The 19,625-nt window shown below is 33.8% G+C and overlaps 4 protein-coding genes across 4 annotated transcripts; 1 reads left to right on the forward strand and 3 right to left on the reverse strand.

The window, feature by feature from the left end:
• Window positions 1-1,129: 1,129 nt before the first annotated feature.
• BZIP52 (basic leucine-zipper 52) lies at window positions 1,130-4,218 on the forward strand. Its single transcript, XM_022054000.2, has 4 exons — window positions 1,130-1,879; window positions 2,586-2,718; window positions 3,115-3,199; window positions 3,295-4,218. The coding sequence occupies exons 1-4, from the start codon at window positions 1,254-1,256 to the stop codon at window positions 3,660-3,662; spliced, it is 1,212 nt and encodes a 403-aa protein (XP_021909692.1). The 5' UTR covers window positions 1,130-1,253; the 3' UTR covers window positions 3,663-4,218.
• A 1,244-nt stretch (window positions 4,219-5,462) lies between these two features.
• Window positions 5,463-10,631, reverse strand: LOC110823596 (uncharacterized). Its single transcript, XM_022054001.2, has 10 exons — window positions 9,806-10,631; window positions 8,870-9,055; window positions 8,647-8,739; window positions 8,233-8,415; window positions 8,028-8,130; window positions 7,761-7,949; window positions 7,050-7,622; window positions 6,691-6,803; window positions 6,078-6,514; window positions 5,463-5,983 (listed from the first exon to the last, which is right to left on the reverse strand). The coding sequence occupies exons 1-10, from the start codon at window positions 10,061-10,063 to the stop codon at window positions 5,923-5,925; spliced, it is 2,196 nt and encodes a 731-aa protein (XP_021909693.2). The 5' UTR covers window positions 10,064-10,631; the 3' UTR covers window positions 5,463-5,922.
• A 2,028-nt stretch (window positions 10,632-12,659) lies between these two features.
• LOC110823597 (small ribosomal subunit protein eS26x-like) lies at window positions 12,660-15,136 on the reverse strand. The gene is made up of 5 exons (XM_022054002.1): window positions 15,007-15,136; window positions 14,812-14,904; window positions 14,547-14,631; window positions 14,275-14,405; window positions 12,660-13,024 (listed from the first exon to the last, which is right to left on the reverse strand). Exons 1-5 carry the CDS (start codon window positions 15,007-15,009, stop codon window positions 12,947-12,949), a joined length of 390 nt encoding a protein of 129 aa, XP_021909694.1. The 5' UTR covers window positions 15,010-15,136; the 3' UTR covers window positions 12,660-12,946.
• A 1,160-nt stretch (window positions 15,137-16,296) lies between these two features.
• On the reverse strand, window positions 16,297-19,088 carry LOC110823598 (superoxide dismutase [Mn], mitochondrial-like). Its single transcript, XM_022054003.2, has 6 exons — window positions 18,652-19,088; window positions 18,497-18,543; window positions 18,275-18,400; window positions 17,905-17,961; window positions 17,217-17,294; window positions 16,297-16,556 (listed from the first exon to the last, which is right to left on the reverse strand). The coding sequence occupies exons 1-6, from the start codon at window positions 18,941-18,943 to the stop codon at window positions 16,464-16,466; spliced, it is 693 nt and encodes a 230-aa protein (XP_021909695.1). The 5' UTR covers window positions 18,944-19,088; the 3' UTR covers window positions 16,297-16,463.
• Between the last annotated feature and the right edge of the window lie 537 nt (window positions 19,089-19,625).

Here is a 19,625-nt window from a genome sequence, read left to right on the forward strand (position 1 = left end):
TCTATCTCTCAGATTTTTTGATATTGTAATAATATAATGCACGGTTTTTTTTAGAGAAATTTCTTAATAAAAAATTTAATTACTAACAAAACCGCCTAAGTTTTTAGTTCTCTTATTCGAGCATAAAAATTTATATTTATAATAATTTATACGTTTTTAAAATTAGTCTCTAACAGATTAAGATTTATTTTAATAATTAAATTTTATATGTATACTAATAATAATATAATCAATAATATTTTAATATTAACATAAAAAAAAAATACAATTCATTTCGAATAGGTATTCGAGGCAATCAAATCTTCTACGTAACAAGCAATAATTTAATTTGAATCCATGATTCGAGAATAAATCAAATCAAGAACCGAAAAATGTAAAAACTTTGAATTCATGGTCAAATGTAATAAAAAGCACATGGGTTTACGTCAAAGTTTATTTTTTAAAATATATTTTTAATATAACTAACACTTTTTTTAAAAATAAAATAAAATGAATTTAAATATTTAGATTATCTCGTATTCATATTTTGATAACAAGCGTGAGAAGTGTAGAAGGGAAACATAATGATTGATGTGTTAAATATAATCTCCTTTTCACGTTCCAAAACACACACATCTTCTCTTCGTTACTTTTCAAACATAATATTTTATTTATTTATTTATTTATTTATTAACCTTCACGTTAACTTTTTAATTATTAAATTTAAATTTTTAGTTTTTTTTTTAAATAATTTTTTTTTTGTGAAATGGTATAAAGTATTTATAAAAATATTATTTATCTTTTATTTAAATTTATTTTTTAGTATTTAAAATAATTTAACTAATCAATAATTATTATAATTTAATTGTTTTTTTTATTTTAAATGTTTAATTTATGTTTATTTTTTAATAGAAAAATTAAGCGAATCAAGTTGTATTTAAATGATTTTTAAAATATTTTAAAAGAATAATTTTGATTATTTAATTAATTAAAATTATCTTTTAAATCTTTAAGAAAATGATTAAAATAAATTTAAATTTAAAAATATTATAAATTAAATCATTTGAAAATTAATTTAATAATTTATTAAAATAATAATAACAAACAAAAGGGGGGGATTAGGATGAACATTTATTAGAGTTAGGCAACCTTGCATTTATGGTTTGTTTCGTGTTGCATAATCCAATGAGACCAGAAGAAGAAGACGACGACCAAGAAGAAACAAGTAATTGACCAACGCCAAAACAAAACAAACAAGATAAGACGGACCAACAATGTCGATGGAGATCCAAGATCCGGAGTTCAAACCTAAACCCAATCCCAATTCATCCCCAAACATTTCACCATTGCCCAACGCCGCCACCTCCTCCTTCTCATCCGGACCAACGTCGCTCCTTCACGCACCCGCACTCCTAAGGGGTGGGCCTCACCATAGGAGGGCCCACTCCGAGGTTAGCTTCAGAATGCCGGACGACATGTCCATGATGATGACGGATCTGTCGCCGCCGCCTGGTCCCATAAGCGGAGGTGGAGCTGCAGCTGCCGGAGGGGGCGGAGGATCTTCCACCGCTAGCTTTGAGGAGATCGGATCCGAAGATGACGTCTTCTCCACCTACATTGACGTTGACAAGCTGGCTGGAGGAAGCATTGGTTCCGGAGATTGTGCTGCTGGACGGAACTGTACGGATCATACTGCTGCTGCTGGTGGAGGAGGAGACAAGATGCCAACGTCATCCACATCGAATACGACCTCGTTGTCGAGGCCGAGGCACAGGCACAGCAATTCGATGGACGGAGGGAGTAGTATGTACGGTGGTGCGGAAATTATGGAGGCTAAGAAAGCAATGCCTCCTGATAAGCTTGCGGAGCTCTGGAACCTTGACCCCAAGCGCGCGAAAAGGTCCTCTTTCTTCTTTTCTTTTCAGTTGATACGCTCTTTTTTGTTTCAATTCTTTTTCCTGGAAATTTGCATATTCAAATTTGAAGTGGAAGTTTTCACTTTTTACGCAGTATTCAGCGAAAATGGATAAGGTTTTACTCTAATCAGCCTAATTCTGCTATTCTTTTGTTTGGTTCCCCTGAGAATATAGTTTGCCAGATTTTATATTCGTGCAAAACAACGGGAAAATCTTGGACTTACAAGTTTTCTTCTTCTTTCTTGCTGTGCATGCATTTTTACACCTTAAAAACCCATTCTTTTCCCTGATAACTTGAAAAGATAAGTTACATTCATAATAAATTGGAATCCTACTGCAAGTAATTATTCAATCACTGATTTTCATGAACGTTTTGCTTGTCTTCTCTTGCCTTTTACACCTCAATCAACTCTCTCAAGCTCAATAACCAAGTTGCCATTATTTGAATTGAAGCTGCCATTTTTTGCTAGTATATTGGCATGTATAGCTTAACATGTTTAAAACAAGTCTAATCATTTGTCTGAACTCGGGATGCTATATGTTATCATGAGACTTGTTGAACATGGAAGATTTAACCGGGAGATAATTTTTGGTTCCAAGGATATTGAGTTCCGTCAAAGAATTTCTGAATGCCATACAACATACATAGAGATGAATCGAGCCTCACAAGGGAGTTTATTACATGTGCAGGATACTGGCAAATAGGCAGTCTGCAGCTCGCTCAAAGGAAAGGAAGGCTCGGTATATTCTTGAACTTGAACGAAAAGTTCAGACTCTGCAAACAGAAGCGACCACCCTGTCTGCCCAGCTCACACTATTTCAGGTTTGTGTTGTAGATTAGACGTATCCAGCACGTCCTTAGCAGCCTAGCTGCTAGATATTAGAGTTATGTTTATTGTTAGGCCATGGTGTATGGCAGTCAAAAAGGGAAAGGAATTGTTTAGGAAAACTGTTAAGGATGGTTAAATATATATTTCGCATTTAATGTCTTCATCATGATTATGTATGGTGCTCGGTTTGCAGTCTAGATAGGTCCGCTGCAAGATGTATTGAACTAAAATATGCTGCATGCTTTTGCTTCATATTGTTTTATAGTTCTATGTTACGTGGCAAGCTATTTTGCAGGAAAGCTAAAAATTGTTATTTTAATGAATTATCAAAAAAGTTTATGATGTTTACAAGTAACTAAATGGTCTCAGCTTTCTTGTTGCTTATACAGAGGGATACAACTGGTTTGAGTAGTGAAAATACAGAGCTCAAGCTTCGGTTACAAGCTATGGAGCAACAAGCTCAGTTGCGTGATGGTAAGCATCCTCCTTTGGTATCTCTTTCTTATTATCTTGACCAGCAAGAATGTTAGACAATAGTGAAATTGTTTTTAATGATTGATATCCCGCAGCTCTAAACGAAGCACTAAAGAAGGAAGTTGAGAGGCTCAAGATTGCCACTGGGGAGATGATGAGTCCTTCAGAGTCATTTAATTTAGGAATGCACCACATGCAATATGTCCCCTCAGCTTTTCTACCTATTCCCCAACAACTAGGCCCAGCTAGCCACCCGAATATGCAGCTGCCACCATTCAGTCATTCTCAAGCTAGCATGCCAAGTCACCATCTTCATCATGCAAATTCTCATCATATCTCAGAACTTTTACAGAACGACCCTCTTGGCCGATTACAGGGGCTTGACATTGGTAGTAAAGGATCAAGTCTGATGAAGTCGGAAGGCCCCTCACTTTCTGCCAGTGAAAGTAGCTCCACATATTGACACAAACTGGCTGCTGACGTGCTGACTCTTCCATGGCATGCTTGTGTTGTAGGTTGTTAATAGACTGACGTTCTATCATTTAGAGAAGGTACTGTTTCTTTATTCTATTTATTCCATTCCTGTTGTGGGGTTCAAATTCTTGATTGTTTATTCTTCGGGTTTTCCCAGAATACCGGGAATCACCCTTTAGGGTTTTGATGTGTCGGTCATGAGCCTATTGTTGACCATTCTTTTTTTATATCTTGGGAATCCTAGGACATACGGGCTGAAGGGTCATCCCGGTTAGATGTTAAGATATCACCATCCATTCTGTTTCTTTGTCTCAATCTCAGATGATACAGTTGTTGTCCATGTAGTTGTTGTGTTTAGTTATGTTGGTTACATAGCATGTTTATGGGATCTTGGATTATAAAGGAGAAACTTTGTTTGTGTGCTTGTACTTGTATGATTGGTTGGGAGGTGGGAAAATGATATGTTTAGCAAAGAAGAATCCAAAGTGATTAGTCTGTAAAATATATTATTATATTTGATTGTGGGTGTTGAAAGTTGATGGATATTTTCGATTTGTCTTCTCCTTCACTTTTGTGCTTGAAATGCGGCTTGCTCTATCCAGTCATTGTTTTTAAGGAATGGGATATAGCGAGGATAACGCAGGTTGAGTAGGAGAGGATATGAACATGACAAGGACCTTTGATTGAACAAATTAGAAAGATTATCCTTCAATAACGGCTCTAATCATGTGATTAGTCTGCTTTACAAATCTAATTTTAGGCCTAATTACCAGCAGAAAGTCTTCATGTCAATTCAATTATATAGTGTTCTGTTACATGCCAAATCCATAGCTATCGTTTTCAACAGCATATGATGTTTGTCTATTGTTTTAATGTTAAAGTTATACTATACGGTATACATGTCAAGCAGCCAAGCTGTCTTGCATGTTCCTCTATGTAGACCAATGGTCTAGGATTTCAAAATTCACAAGCTTAAATTTAATTTTAAATTTTAAATTATCATCGCATGCTTGAAATTCACTCTTTTAATATTTCGATATAAGTTTATCTTAGATCATTTATAAGCTTTTTAAGAAAATTTTACCTAATTTATAGACTCTTAGATGACAAATTTATCACCAAACATATTTTATAATATATCAAGCATTGATTTAGATACGTTGAATCTATTAATTACTTTCTTTTTGCAATAAAGAAGAAAATCCATATATGAAAATTGACATAATTGTAAATTTATAGGAAGTTAATTATGTCAATAATAAAGTTACTCACCAATTTGTTATAAATTAACAAGGTTTTATGATAACCCCTTAACTTTATTCTAAGTGAAAAATAACATAAAATAATATCAATAATAATTAATAATTTACATTAAAAAAAAATTATTTAGTGGGATGAAATGGGTATAAAATGAAAATAATTATTTATTTCGTAATTATTTATATCGTAATTTAACATAGATATTTATATAATATATTGTATTTAAAAGACCTTTTTATTTGTTATATAAGAAAAAATATCAAAAGATAGTGGACCGGACTTTCTTTGAATCATATGCATTTTAAAGATATTAACAATAAAAAATATTATTGCAACTGAATACATCAGGTAGCTCCTAGATTAATTTGTCAAATAACATAAATTTATTAAGTAATTATTACCCTAATAAATAAGTATTAATAAATAATTAAATCAGATTTAAATACTAAAATTATTTTATTATTTCTGAAACTCTCTCTTACAGCATCATTTAGTAAATCCTTATGAACAGTAAGATGAACAATACATATATTCCCAAAAAAGAAATCTACTTCGTTGTTTTTTTTTTTCTTTCTTTTGTTTTTTGTTTTTTTTACATTTCTCAGCTGCAACGAGCTAAAACTTTTCATCAACAATACAAGCAAATTTGCATGCTTCCACAGAGGAATATCTACACAAACCTTTCCTGTTCTCTACATGAAAATTCACTACATATAAAGAGAGAGGGGGGGGGGGGGGGGGGAAGGAAAAAGAAGCTAAAATCCACTCCATGACAGCCAACATATACGCAGGTATACAAACACCCAGATCAAAATGTACAAAAGTCAAAAAAAGTATTCTGTAACCCCCACAGCCACACTCAGAACAAACCACCTCGGAGGTAAAGATTGAAATGCAGACAAAAAGAAGAGGATGAAGAAGTAAAAAGCATTTCTTCCAGCTGGGAAATTTAGTTTCCAAAGGCTTTCAGTCAGTTCCAAAACCACCTTTCATAGTGACAGAGGAGGGAAATCAGTTTCATTCATCAGATGGTACGATTGATCCACCGTACTACAACCAAAAAGCGCACCCATGAACATTAATCAGTCGGGACTGTAGTATATATAACCGGAGCAGGAACAATGGACATAGGAGAGTCTATTACCTTGCACTACTGCTTTTGGCAGGTGTCTCTGCTGCTGTTGCTGCTGCTACCGTGTGACTTGATGAAGACACCCAAGAGTTGCTGCCTGAAGAATCCATCTGTACACTACCTCCTCCTCCTGCTAATTTTGCTTCCCTTGGCTGAGTGTCAGGAGTCCTCGTCTCATGTCTGCCTGACAAGTGAGAGTGGCCATTAGTACCATTCAAAGGACCCCAAGTGGAAGTCCTATGATTATGCATATCTGATGATCTTGACTTCCCATTTTCCAGAGCTGGATACTCTTCCTTTGACAGCTCGTGGACACCTTCTACTAACAGATTCTTCTCTTCTGGCGCTACAGACGGTCCATTATTTAGAGTCTTTTGCTGACCCTGAGCCCCTTCTCCCTGAAACCTTCCTCTCCCTGATGATTGTCTATTTTTACATGCATGATGATTCTGCAAGATTGTTAATCATTAGTGACAAGATAGTGGATTGCAGGTCATAGCAAATTTTTTTCACAAACGCCCACGGAAATGAATATATCATGTTGGGTATCTATCCGGGATATTCTCATATAATTTTCTTTCCTTCTAAATTGGAAAATAGAACCAGATGATGTGGGAGGACTCACATGGTCAGATTCAGCTCCTGAAATATCATTTCTGTCCTTTTGAGAAGAGACATTCTCTTTCAGTGGCAAATTTTGCTGGGTAGTTTTCCAAGGATTATTATTTTGTAATTGAGCTGAGATGGGAGAATACGTCAGCACGTGTGCAGAAGCAGCAAATAAATGGCAATACTGACCATATAACACACTCCATAAGTAGCTCTCATAATTCACAGTAAGGTCCAACAAGGGTTTTGAAGATGCATATCTTACAAAATTGCCAGGTAACTCTCCCCTAAAACTAGTAGGTAAGTTCCCTGGCAAACTAGCTACAGGAATGAAAGATGCCTTCCCAATGGGTCTAACAGACTCGTGATTATTACCTGAAAACATAAAACCAGAAGCAACAGGTATTTGTGGCATGCTTTGGCATGAGTTCCCATTTTCAGTATTTCCATTTACTCTGAGAAATCCGGAGAAATATAACTGAGGTAGATCCTGAGACAAATAATCAGCTGATTCGTTTTTGCTTCTCAAATCTACAGATCTAGAGGTCATAATCTCCCTGGCAGGCCCAGTGAAACAACACCCAAAATTTCCATCTGCAAAATGGCATAATTCTTGCAACACCTGCGAGGAAACTACTTTCGATGAATATATTTCTGGCCCATTACCAAATCCCGACACAACTTGGGCTACTGATGTTTTCTCAACAGAGCCATCAGTCAATCGCTTTAGAAGCATAGTGTCTCCGGAAGATATATCCGAAAAGGATGGAGATGAACAACCAGAATCTTCATGACCAGACACTGCCCAGTGATTGCTTCCATGCCTTTCCAAAGTGTTTGCAAAGAATTTCTTGAGCTCATCTGCAATTCTTCCTCTTGGTAACAGAAGGATCTGACCAAGCTTGCGGGCACCATATTTAAATGCACTACATATCCGAAAAAAGTTTCCTGCGTGGAAGTAGTATCATTAACATGAGGAAACACAAGAATACTTGTATAAAAGAGAAAAGAAAACAAGAAACTATTTGGCTGTCTTACCCTAAAAGCACTATAAAGGGAAAGAAGACAGGAGAGGAGAAACCATACCTCGGTTAACACTTCGTCCAAGATTGTTGTTTTCTCTCAATGGATCAATTATATTGAGATGCTTCTGGGAGAATGCTCGTGGATTTGTCTCATCCCCCTTTGGTGGAACAGAGAACATTTGAGCACATCCTTTGATAAATTCTGCACTCAGCAATAGATCATTACCCCCATTTTCTGGAACCTCAGCAGCTTCAGAGAAGAGGTTGTGAATTAATTAACAAATGTCAAATGTCAAGCCACCAATATCACATAGGAAACATTTCTTACCCACTATACGAGGAAGAGAAGATTTACAAACTGGTCCATTTATACTGACACAGTAGTTCTCCCAATCAAACTTGCTGAAGTAATCTAAAAACTTATACAGAACCTGTACAAATGCAAAGATTTTAGAGAACTCAAAACCATTGCATAAATTATTGTATAAGATGGGCAGCACTGAAAGAGATTCAAGAACCCTGCAAACACTTACCGCTAGAGGACCATTCAAAGAAGAATGAAAGAGATTGAAGATATACAGGATTAGTGTCTCCAAAGCATATGTTGATATTAAACCATGGTGAGAACCAAGGATTCGACTCTCATAGTAACACCAAGCCTTTATTAGAATAATGCTGCACTTAAAGAGATGGTCTTTCCCAACAAGAAGATCGACCTGCACAACAAGAACGTGATAAATGCCTTCCTACGAGCAAATTCTTGGTCAACTTTGATTTAACACATTTTGAGGCATAGAGTCAATGATTGATTTTTTTAAAAGGAAAACAATAAAGTCAATCACTGAAATAACACAGAAGACATCAAAATACTTCAACATATAAACTTTGTCTGATAGAACACGAGTAGACATCTAAATTATGAATTTCTATGAGTCACAAAGAAGTACCTGTTCAAGAAAACATAACGTACAAAGTCCTCCCAACTGATTTGATGATATATCTATCACGATATTTTGCACAAGGCATTTCACAAGCTTCACCTGTTAGCAGAATTCAAATATCTAAATAGGCGCCGTTTGCCAGACAGAAAATCTATTCTCACATAGAACTAGAAAAGATGTCAACTCAAGTGAAGTGGACCCTAAAATGAAACATTAAGGAAAGAAGTACCTCAGCATCAATGCAATGAACATCCTTCACCTCAAATCTCGCATCTTGCCTTTGTTCTTCTCCCCTCAGAACAGCATGAATTTCAGAGATCAAGGTCTCCTCAATCGTTGGATTGCAAAGAGCAGTCAAGTCAATATCTCCATCAGGAAGGTACGTTTTGAGTGGAACTGATCCATATGGAAAGACCTGTATATGAGATTTGGGAAGCAACTCAGCTTCTTATGAATAAACACAAAGATTTAATACTAAAGTATAAATATCACCGGATCCCTCACTCTGAAAGCAAAGAGGAAAAAGAACTCTACCAACCACTTATCAGATCTTTCTTTCACTTCTCTTGTTACTTTAAAATCAAGCATGCCATTACACTAAATGTTCAATAATGCACCAAACTGTTTGAAATATCCTTACAGCTAAAATACTGAGTCACAAAAAAAGAAGAGTCAGTTAAGCCACATAATATGCAAAGGCAATAGCATTTACATTGTTCCCTTATTCAGACGGCAATACAGCCTCTGAAAAGAGTCATTCCCCCACATGAAAGAACAGCAAATAGCAATGCAGAACAAATAAACAGAAAAATATAATTACCAGAACCTGGAATAAGTCATCTCAAATTATAAGAAATAAAATAACATCTTGGAGATTACAAGAATATATTTTCTTTCAGAAACCCATATTGGAGCCTGGGAAGTCATTAAGAAGAAAGCATTGTAAAGCCCCAAGCAACCCATGATTAAGTTAGTTAAAAAACCAGAGGTTTAAGTAACCTACTGACAAAACAAAACAAAACCATCAATAGAACCAATAGAGCATATTCCACATGCCCATAACAAGTGACAGAGTAAAGATACAAAAAGCAACGTAATTAAACAATAATATATGACAGCAGGAAGAGAATGAAAAACAAGCTCACAGTAACGCAGAAAAAATCACCTCGCATCCAAGAGAATTTCTGATTAGTCCTTGAACATAATCTAGAACCTGTCTTCTCTTCTCATCTGCAACCAAAGTGGGTTGAATCTTACAAACAATCTCACAGGTCGCTTGCTCTGCTCTTTTCCAACTCTCCTCCGGAATCGACGAAGAATTATATCCTTCTTTTGAAGCCGTAAACGGTAGGTGGCACGGGCGACCTTCTCTTGGCACGTCATTGTTTCGCTGCGCCGACGAGCAAACCTGAAGATCGCCCATAGCAACTAAAGAAAGAAGAATCTAAGGCAAAAAAAAAAAAAACGTACGATTTTCAATCAAGAAAAAGAAACGAGGAAGTCAATGAACGGCAGGCTACGGACGGGAATTCAAGAAAACGGCGCGTGGGTTCATCGTTGTTATTAGGTTTTATGGGTGGAAAATACTGCTCGAGCGTTCATGTCAACAAAAATTTGTTTGTATCTTAAACGATGATTGCATCAAAAACAGAGGAAAAGAGGTGTTGGGCATGTGAAAGATCCAAAAGAAATGGTGTCTGTTGTTTTGTTTCTTTCTCTCGGGGGAGCAGAGAGAAACAACATCATCTAAAAGAAACAAACAAGAATGACTTAAAGCTTAAAAAACTTTAAGCTTCTTCTTCCTCTCCCCTCCACCTTCTTCTCCTCCTCCTGCTTCTCCTTTCCCCTTCTTCCTTTACAGATGATAATATCACCTTTTTGTTTGTGTTTTCCTTGGGACGTAAAGAGGGCGAAGTGGTAAATAGAAGCGGAAATGAAGAATAACCAAAGTGGTTTCTGTTTCGTTTGGTGCGATTGCAGGGTTAACGAGGGACGAAGACGATGACGTTTAAGATTATTAGATTTGATCGAAACGCCATCGTTTTTGCATATTGTCAAATAAAGGAAATAAAACGTTTATGCGTGTTAAATTGTTAACGCCATCCAAAAATTTTAAATTCAATGTTACAAAAAACACTAATCATTAATCACATTTACACCCCTAATCCTAATTTAAACAGGCCGAATTAATTATTTTAATTAATGTTTTAAATCATATAATTAAATTTGATGTCCTTATCGCGGGCACTAATTAAACCTTGCGAATTTTAAAAAGAAAGGAAATTATACGGATTGGGTAGGAACCAAATATCAAGTATGCTAAAGAATCTTTTGATTTTAATTTTGGAGGGTTTCCATTTTTTCAGCATATCTATCATAATACACATGTACGTGTGTGTATATATATATATATATATATAAGTGTGTGTGTGTGTGTATATATTACAGATTGCTGATAGGGAAAAGTGCCAGAATAAGGTTCAAATCTCCTTTTCTTTTTCTTTTTTTCTTTTTCCTTTTGGGTAGTGAACGTAAAAAAAAGAATTTGATTCTCGTCGGACCAGGCTACTCTTTTCATGTTGGTAGCAGATTAGGTCAAATTTTTGCCGAATGTGTAGGTATATTTGTTCCTAATTTGGGTAAAGATTTGACCGTCGATTGGGCTAATCATGATTAAAACGCAGTAAATCCATTGACTAATCTAATTAGCATAACATACTTCAATTTGAAAGTATATATAATCTATTGACATGGTTGTCAAGTGTATGCAAAATAGGTAACATTTGGTCCGCGCCAACTTAGAACTCACTAACATAATTCTAAAGTTTGATTTCATGTTTGAGTAATTAATAAGCAACTTCAACAGTTGAAAATTTAGATGACAGATCAAGTGATTACATAAAATTTTATCACCTAAATACTTTATCTAACTCTTTTTTTAATTTGTAAGCCTTTAATATCAATAAATAAAAACAATATGACGATCTAATAATTAAAATTTGTGTTATATTTAAAAATTATAAAATTTAAATATTATTAAAAACATAAAATTTATTATAAATTAGTAATGATCAACTAATAATATTTAATTCTAAAAATTTAATTTAATAGTATATTAATAAGATTGTAATAACTCGCATTATTACATATTTAGTTGAAAAAAAAAATATGTTTAAATACCCTTTGTTAAAATAATTCTAATTTATTAAAATAAAAAAACTTTAACATTGACCACTCATTAAAAAAAGTAAAAGCTTTAATTTTTACCAAGCCTATAATACCTTCAAATAATTTAAAAAAATTCTGATATTAAGTTTCAAATCCTTAAAATAATATTAATAATACAATAATATAATAATTAAACATTATATTCTACTTAAAAGATTAAAAACTTAAACATCACTTAACACAAAATTTATTATTTTATAAATGTATTAATCGTTTACAATAATTAGATTATGACGTCTAATTTAATAAGATTAAAAATTTAATTTATTAATAAAATTATAATAATAAATTAAACCAAATTTCTGAGTTTATTGCCTTGTTAGAAAAAAAAAATATTTTCTAATAAATTTATTTAGTTAGAACAATCACATCTAATGTTTTTATTAGCAAACAAAAAACTTCAAGAATTATAAGGTTAATATTTTTACCATTTCTACATAATTTATATAGCCTATATTTTGGCAAAACATGAAATAATTAAATGTGTATTCCCAAAAAATTAACTAAATGATATTGTAGCTTATGGCATATGAATTCCTATATCTTAAGAACAGGCCATCACTCCCCGTGATAATTAATAGATGTTCATCCCCACATAAATGCTATTTATCAACCGTCTAATTTTTAAGATAAAATAAACACCATGCTGGAATAACTGAACATATAATGGTAGTGATGATCAGATGAAACTAATTCTCATAACCCTAGAATCTAGGTTTGCTACATGTGAATCAGATGGAACTCCCTCAATATCTGTATGGTACTAAGTCATCTAAAGAAAACATTAGGAATTGACAAACGGCGCATGTTCTTTCTCATAAAAATATCAACCAACACAATTACACAAGTATCAAAATCTTTGCTAATCGCGTAGGCCAAAGAACCAATTGTTTAAACATCAAAGTATAAGATTGCTTACTCTGTAGACCAAAAGTTCATAGAGTTGGCTTTATAGAAAAGAGGGCACTTTAACATGGAATCAGGCGACAGAATACTATATTGCATAATTATTAAAGCATCAAAACCAATGGCCTTGCACAAAACCTACAAATCGAATGGGCGAAGAACCAGAGAACATTTAAGCCCGGGCAGCAACTGGTGCTCCAGCAGGGCGTCCAGCTTGACCAAGAGCACCACCAGGCTTTGGCATGTCTTCCTGAACAGACAAAGGAACAAGAGAAAATCACATAATTAGGCAAAAACAAGGAAGCAAAAAATCATCAAATTCTCTAAATTTTTTCCCAAATTATGAGCACAGGACTTGTTAAACACTTCTTTTTTATTTTAAAATAAGGACATGTTAGACACTAGTTAAATTAAGAATGCAACTCGAAAACCGGAATTTCTTTCCAGCTTGCCCTAGATTTTTGAATCAGGTATTTGGTGTAGTTATCCAACCAAACAAACTACATCAGATCCCACACCCAATTAGATCCAGACTGATATTTGATTAACCAAATCCACCCCGATTGATAGAGAAGTCAGGCAAATATGAATTAATATATATCTAAAACATAAGATAATATCCACTAATATCACAAGTTAAGCAAATACACAAGGAAAACCTAAAGGCTTTATTTAGGAAAGGAGGGGATTGGTAAGTAATGAAAAGCAAGTTAATGGAATGGGGGAATAGTAGATGTTTTAATTATTTGGGAGGGCCATGATGGTAAGTAAAAACAGTAACATCTATAAAGGTAATAAAACAATGAGTATTTGTATTTCAACTAAAATATATTTCACGCTCATTTTTATTCCATTCTTCCTCCCTCAACCTGAAAAGGAGAAGGGGAATAAATAATTCACGCATCATTTCCCTTCTATTCCATTACTGAATAATATTTCATCCTCTTAATTGTTCTCTCCTAAATTTCCCATTCCATTACATCACCTCACCCTCTCCCAACATGTGTCAAGAACCATCCAAGTGGCGAGAAAAAATAAATCAAATGTTACTTTCCTGTTCAAGAGTTCCTGTAGGAATCATTCAAGTTTTATACCATCGTACTAGAAAGGACAGGGTGACAGCTGTACTCTACTGTACCCTGGGAATCTGACTGTTACTGTCAACCTATGATTGGTTGCGGTAAGCATATAACTGGATGACCTACTACCTAATGAAAAGGAGTAAAGAATTATCAGAAAAGTTTCCTACTTTCTCCTATCATTCTCTCTACCATTCTATTCCCTTCTGCTCTCTACTATTGAAACCCTCACATCAGCCAATTCCTACTGATTAAAGGATATCTCACAAGCAAGTTTCCTGACAATATCCTACTAAAATAGGACAAACTATTATTTGCAGGAATATTTGGCATAAGCCCAACAAAGAAAAATAAAATAAATCATCCTTTATTTTAAAATTCATCACTAACGCAGCAATACACAGATAACTCAAAAACATACCCTGCGTCTGAAGCGCTGTGGAGGTTCTCTGATTCTCCTATTGGTGCGAGATCGAACCCTCACTACGTGAGAATGAATAGCACAGGAAACACAGTACTGCATTTTGATGTACAGCTTAGGAAGCATGTAACCTAACAATAATGATAACATAACCAAAAAAATGCCTTAATTAATCTCCATCCAAACATCAAAGTACATGACAGGAATCCAAAATAAATTTAAAGCATAAATAAATGAAAATAAGATGCCCGATTAAAAGAATTGATAGTTACCATCATAGACGCAAGCTTCCTGTACGTCTCTAACAGCAGCCTGCTCAACAATGTTTCTCACTACAAACCTTTTTATAGCTTTGTCCTTTCACGGAATATAACAACAGTCAAAAGTAAGAAACGAAACTCCAATTGCAATATGTTCAATTACTTTTGCTTCTATTTTCTCCTTCGAAAGAATCAATAATTCTAAAACGGCAATACAAGTAAAAACTAGATACTGTTCCAGGCAACCAAACAGAAAAAAGCCGAGGCAGTATAGCACCTTAGGACAACACTTTCCACAATTAGAGCAGCGGATGAACTTGACGTGCCCACGACCGTGCTTGTTCCTCCCTCCGTTTCTTCGCTTGAAAGTCTATGAACAAAATGTAAGCATCAGATATATTAGATAAGGCGAAATCATGAGAAACAAAGAGAAAGAGATCGGATAGTTCAAGCTGGGACACTGGCGATTCACCATGTCGACGACGATCTTTGTCTATCCGCTTTTGGGGATAAGAAACCCTAGACCTGAATACAAAGCCCGCGGACTGGGAGAAAGCAAGCGAAGGATTTTATGATTTTATACCTATGCAGTTGGATTTAGGGTTACTACCTTATCTGCAGGGATACGGGTCGGGGCGTTTAAATTACGGGCAATCATGGGATCCATTAAACGAGAGGTTGAAATTCTTGTGGCCCTCTTATTGTTCAATGGGCTGGGCTTTGCAAAGACCTTTATTCGCCCAATTCTTAGTCTTACCTCATTTTTTGGACAGCATTTAAGTAATATTAATAATATACACACATATATACACACATAATTTATAAAACTGTTTGATAATTTTTTAAATACTATAAAAATACACATATATATATATGGTATTTGATAAAAAATATTATTCATAAAAAATATCACCAATTCAATATATATGTTCCTGCTTTGAATTCCAATATTTTGGTGATGGATTTCTGTTTCATATATTTTAAAATTTTTGTTAAATAAAAGTAATAGAAAATATTGTCATTTTTTTTGTCATTTAATTAATATTTCAATGTAAAACTATTATTAATATACCAAATATTTTTATAAACTTTAAATGTGCATAGTCCATTAATATCTCACTTGAGTTATAATTCTTATACTTTCTTTTTTATGAAATTTATTTAAAGTTTTAGAATGTATTTGAAATTTATTAATGTATGGTGTTATATAGTAATCACTAATAGTAAAATTATATTATTTTAAAAAAACTATATATTAATACATAATAACGATAGCTATTTTTATTTGTTTAGATTAATAAGATGATATACTTATATATTTGATTAAATTACATATTTTAATCATATTTTATTGTATATTAATAAATATATATAATTAATAAAATAAACAAAAATTTAAAATAAGGATCCAAATATAATAACCAAAAAGGTTAAATGTATAGATGAAAAAATTAAAATTATCCAAACCACATAAAATCAACACAGATTCCATGGTTTGAAAAAATAAAAAAATAAATAAAAATTTTGAGAATTATGCAATAATTACATAATATACATTAATAAAACATCATCCAAACACACATTTAGTTTAAAAATTAAGAGCTTTATTACTTCAATTTTAAATAATTTTCTACATTGTCCATTTTCTTGTCTTTCTCATGCCACCTTTATAGTAGTAACCTGAAGAAAATATGAACATCCGGATTCATAGACTCAGGAGCCGACAGAAATCAGACACTTCACCATCTCAAAAAACATAAGATATTTGGAAGTTTGAGAATCATTTATTCAAACAAAAGCATCCTTCTTCTCAACAACAACATCAGCAAAAACAAGTTCAACACCTCAGGATCTCAGTATTATTTGTATAAAAACCTAGATGGACTTTAGATTCAATGACCTTCAGACTTAACCATGGAACTTTCTGCCTCAAGGACACTCTCCCTCATACACTTCACTAGCATACTTCCAGTTAATAACCTTCCATATGTTCTTCAGATAATCCGGTCTCACGTTCTTGTACTGCATCACCATAATTTAAATTGTTTCGAGACACTTAATAAAAAAATAACATGAATGGGAAAGCTCAACTAAACTACAGAATCATGTTTCCATGTCCAAATGACCATAAGTATCCTTGCTTCTTCCAACATTGACTCTGCTTGGGCTTGCTAATTAGTCATGTAACAGAGTCTTGAAATCAAACCATCAGAAAACCTTTGAGACATAAAAGGAGAAATAATCCAAGAAATTTTTCACCAAATTGAAATTTTTCATTCAACTAGTTGCATCTAAACAAATAATAAGAGAGTACTTGGGATTGCAGAAAAAATATGCTCAAAACAGTAGAGTAATTTAAATTAAAGCAGATAATTTTTATTCCACTGATAAACAATTATGGATTTGGACAAAATGCTGATTAGAAAAAGTAAGCAGTTATATCTTTTAAAAAATTAACAAAAACATAATTCCATTACCAAATAATTTATGATTTATATTATTATTTATTTTCTAATTTCTAAATTCGCTTTTAAGAACCTATAAGTACACTGCTTTTTATATTACTGAATCCGGAGATTAAAGCAAAATATCTAAACCTACTTATAACTAGAAAATAAGCAATTAAAATCACCCCTTTAAATTTAGGGCTTCATGAATATTAATCAAGGAGAAGAGATTCACCTGCAAGTAGTATGCATGCTCCCAAACATCAATCCCAAGCAGAGGAACTAAAGCTGATCCTTTAGTTATAAGTGGATCCTGCAAGGAATTGAAAGCAAAAATAAGTTTCAAATTTTTTAGGTCTTAAGTGTCAATAATCACTTAGGCTTCTCCCAATCAATGCAATTGTCATCAAGTGCTTGAAGTGAATTTACATCCCATCCCTATGCTCCCCCCAAAAAGGTTACTCGTGTTCCAGGGTGCTAGGAAAATGGTTAATAAATAGGTGAAATTTTAAGCAACGTCCGAAAACAGTCAGAAATTAGGCTTTGTAATGATTAATTACCAAATATAAGAAATTAGATTTTCAATATAAAACAGTTCAAAAAGAATTGGGTACTTGAGGTTCCACCTACAATGTAATCTTACACTAGCACAAAAATGTATCCTAATAACTTTTAAACCACAGGTAAGAAAATGATATACACCATTTTCCTCCACTGAAGGCAGAAGCAAAGGCATTTTTGTAATAATCTGAGAACTAGTTAACTACTCAACTTCATTCCTAACTGCGCACACCCAATTACATAATTCTACCTGATATGCGTGTGTCAAACTAATAGACACTAGCAAGAAGATGATAATAAGCAGAAGGATAAATTGTTTTTTCAGCAATGACAAGCAGCAAAAATCAAGTTATTGGCAATACCTGATTTGCAGTGGTATCTACTGAAAGCTTCTTCTGCTCTTTGTCAACAGCAAGCCACTACAAACAGTTTCAGCAGAAACAAAGAGTTTACTTCTTAATTCATATCACCACTAATCAGAAATACAAAATCCTAAAGTACTACAGTGCAACAATTAATTTGGTAATAATATTCTTACAAACACTAAATAAAACATTTCAAAATTTTCTAATTCCATTATATTATGGTCATCGTCATTTACGGAAGGTACCCCCTTAATACCTTCTCTATAATAACATACTTCTTTTATTTCGAAAAAAAAAAAAATTATGGCTATCTCCATTGTTTTAGAAAAAGAGACTAATTTTTTTAAGAAAAGGGACAAATACTGACCACCCATCCAGAGCCTTGCAAAGCAGCACCTTCAGCATTGACCTTCTGAATCAAAGCTTCAAGAGATCCAAACTGAGTGTCAATGGCCCATCCTAGAGATCCCTTTGGAGGCTCACCACCTCCCTCCTGTCAAACAATTTTATTTACCCAACATATCCAAAGCCTGCACTTAAATATTTAGAAAATTTAAAAGAAGAAACATGAGATTATATATAGACTTACACGAACAGGGGCCAGATTTTTCCAGAAAATCGAGTGGTTTATGTGGCCTAGAAATGGGATTCAGTTAATTAAAGATCAAACTAACACATTATTTAAAAAACTCCAAGGACATCTAACATATTTCTAGAACGATCAAAAATGAAGAAAAGTGGTACCTCCGCCGTTGAATTTGATGGCGCTTTGGAGTTTGACAATGGTAGAGGAGTCACCCTTTTGGGTGGCTTGATCGAGCTGCTCGAGGGCTTTGTTGTAATTAGTGATGTAAGCTTGGTGGTGTTTCTGGTGATGCAGCTGCATGATCTCCCCGCTTATGACTGGCTCTAGGGCTCCATAATCGTAGGAGAGGTCTGGGAGTGCAAACGTCTGCAAACCACGGACATGGCTCAGCTCTGGCCTTAGGGATTTGGTCAGACCAAGAGCTTTTCTGCTCACTGTCCAGAATGCCATCGCCGATATCCCTTCTCTCTCTCTCTCTCTCGAAAAACACACAAACACAGTTCACTGTAACAAGACCTAAGGGAGGAAGAGGAAATTTTGTGGGAGTCGAGAAATATTGAAGCTTCAATGGTCCATTTGTAATCGAATGACAACCCTTGTTATTTTTTAAGATTGTTACTTTGTTTGGTAGCTGTACGTGTAAGCATCTTCGCTTATTGGCTTGTTTTGTTCCCTACCTCTTCCTGGATTTCAATTTTCAATTTTCGATGTCATTTATTAAATATGTATATATATATATATATGTTTTATTATTAGGTGTAGAATTACATCCGAATTGGACAGAGCAAGTATATAAATGTTTCTTTTCAATTTTTAGAATTCATTACTATAAAGTTGCTGATAATTTTGTACTAAAATATCATTTTTCATAATTTAACTTTAAGATAAAAAATAATTTTCTCCCTCAAAAAGTAAAAGAATGTAGTAATTTTGAAAATGGAGATCATGAAAGAAACGCAATTAAAAGAATCAAGAAGATTACAGGATAACCCTCATGTTAAATTAAGTGCTTCTAACCTAAAAGAAGAGGTCAATTTTTATTACTTTATTCTAATATTCTCTCCCATTTCCAATGTAATAGGTCAGAAATTACAACCAGATGGAACTGCAAATTACCAATTGTATATAATCA

The sequence above is a fragment of the Carica papaya genome, chromosome 2, assembly GCF_054855325.1.
Source record: "Carica papaya isolate Zhongbai chromosome 2, ASM5485532v1, whole genome shotgun sequence".
Lineage (NCBI taxonomy): Eukaryota > Viridiplantae > Streptophyta > Magnoliopsida > Brassicales > Caricaceae > Carica > Carica papaya.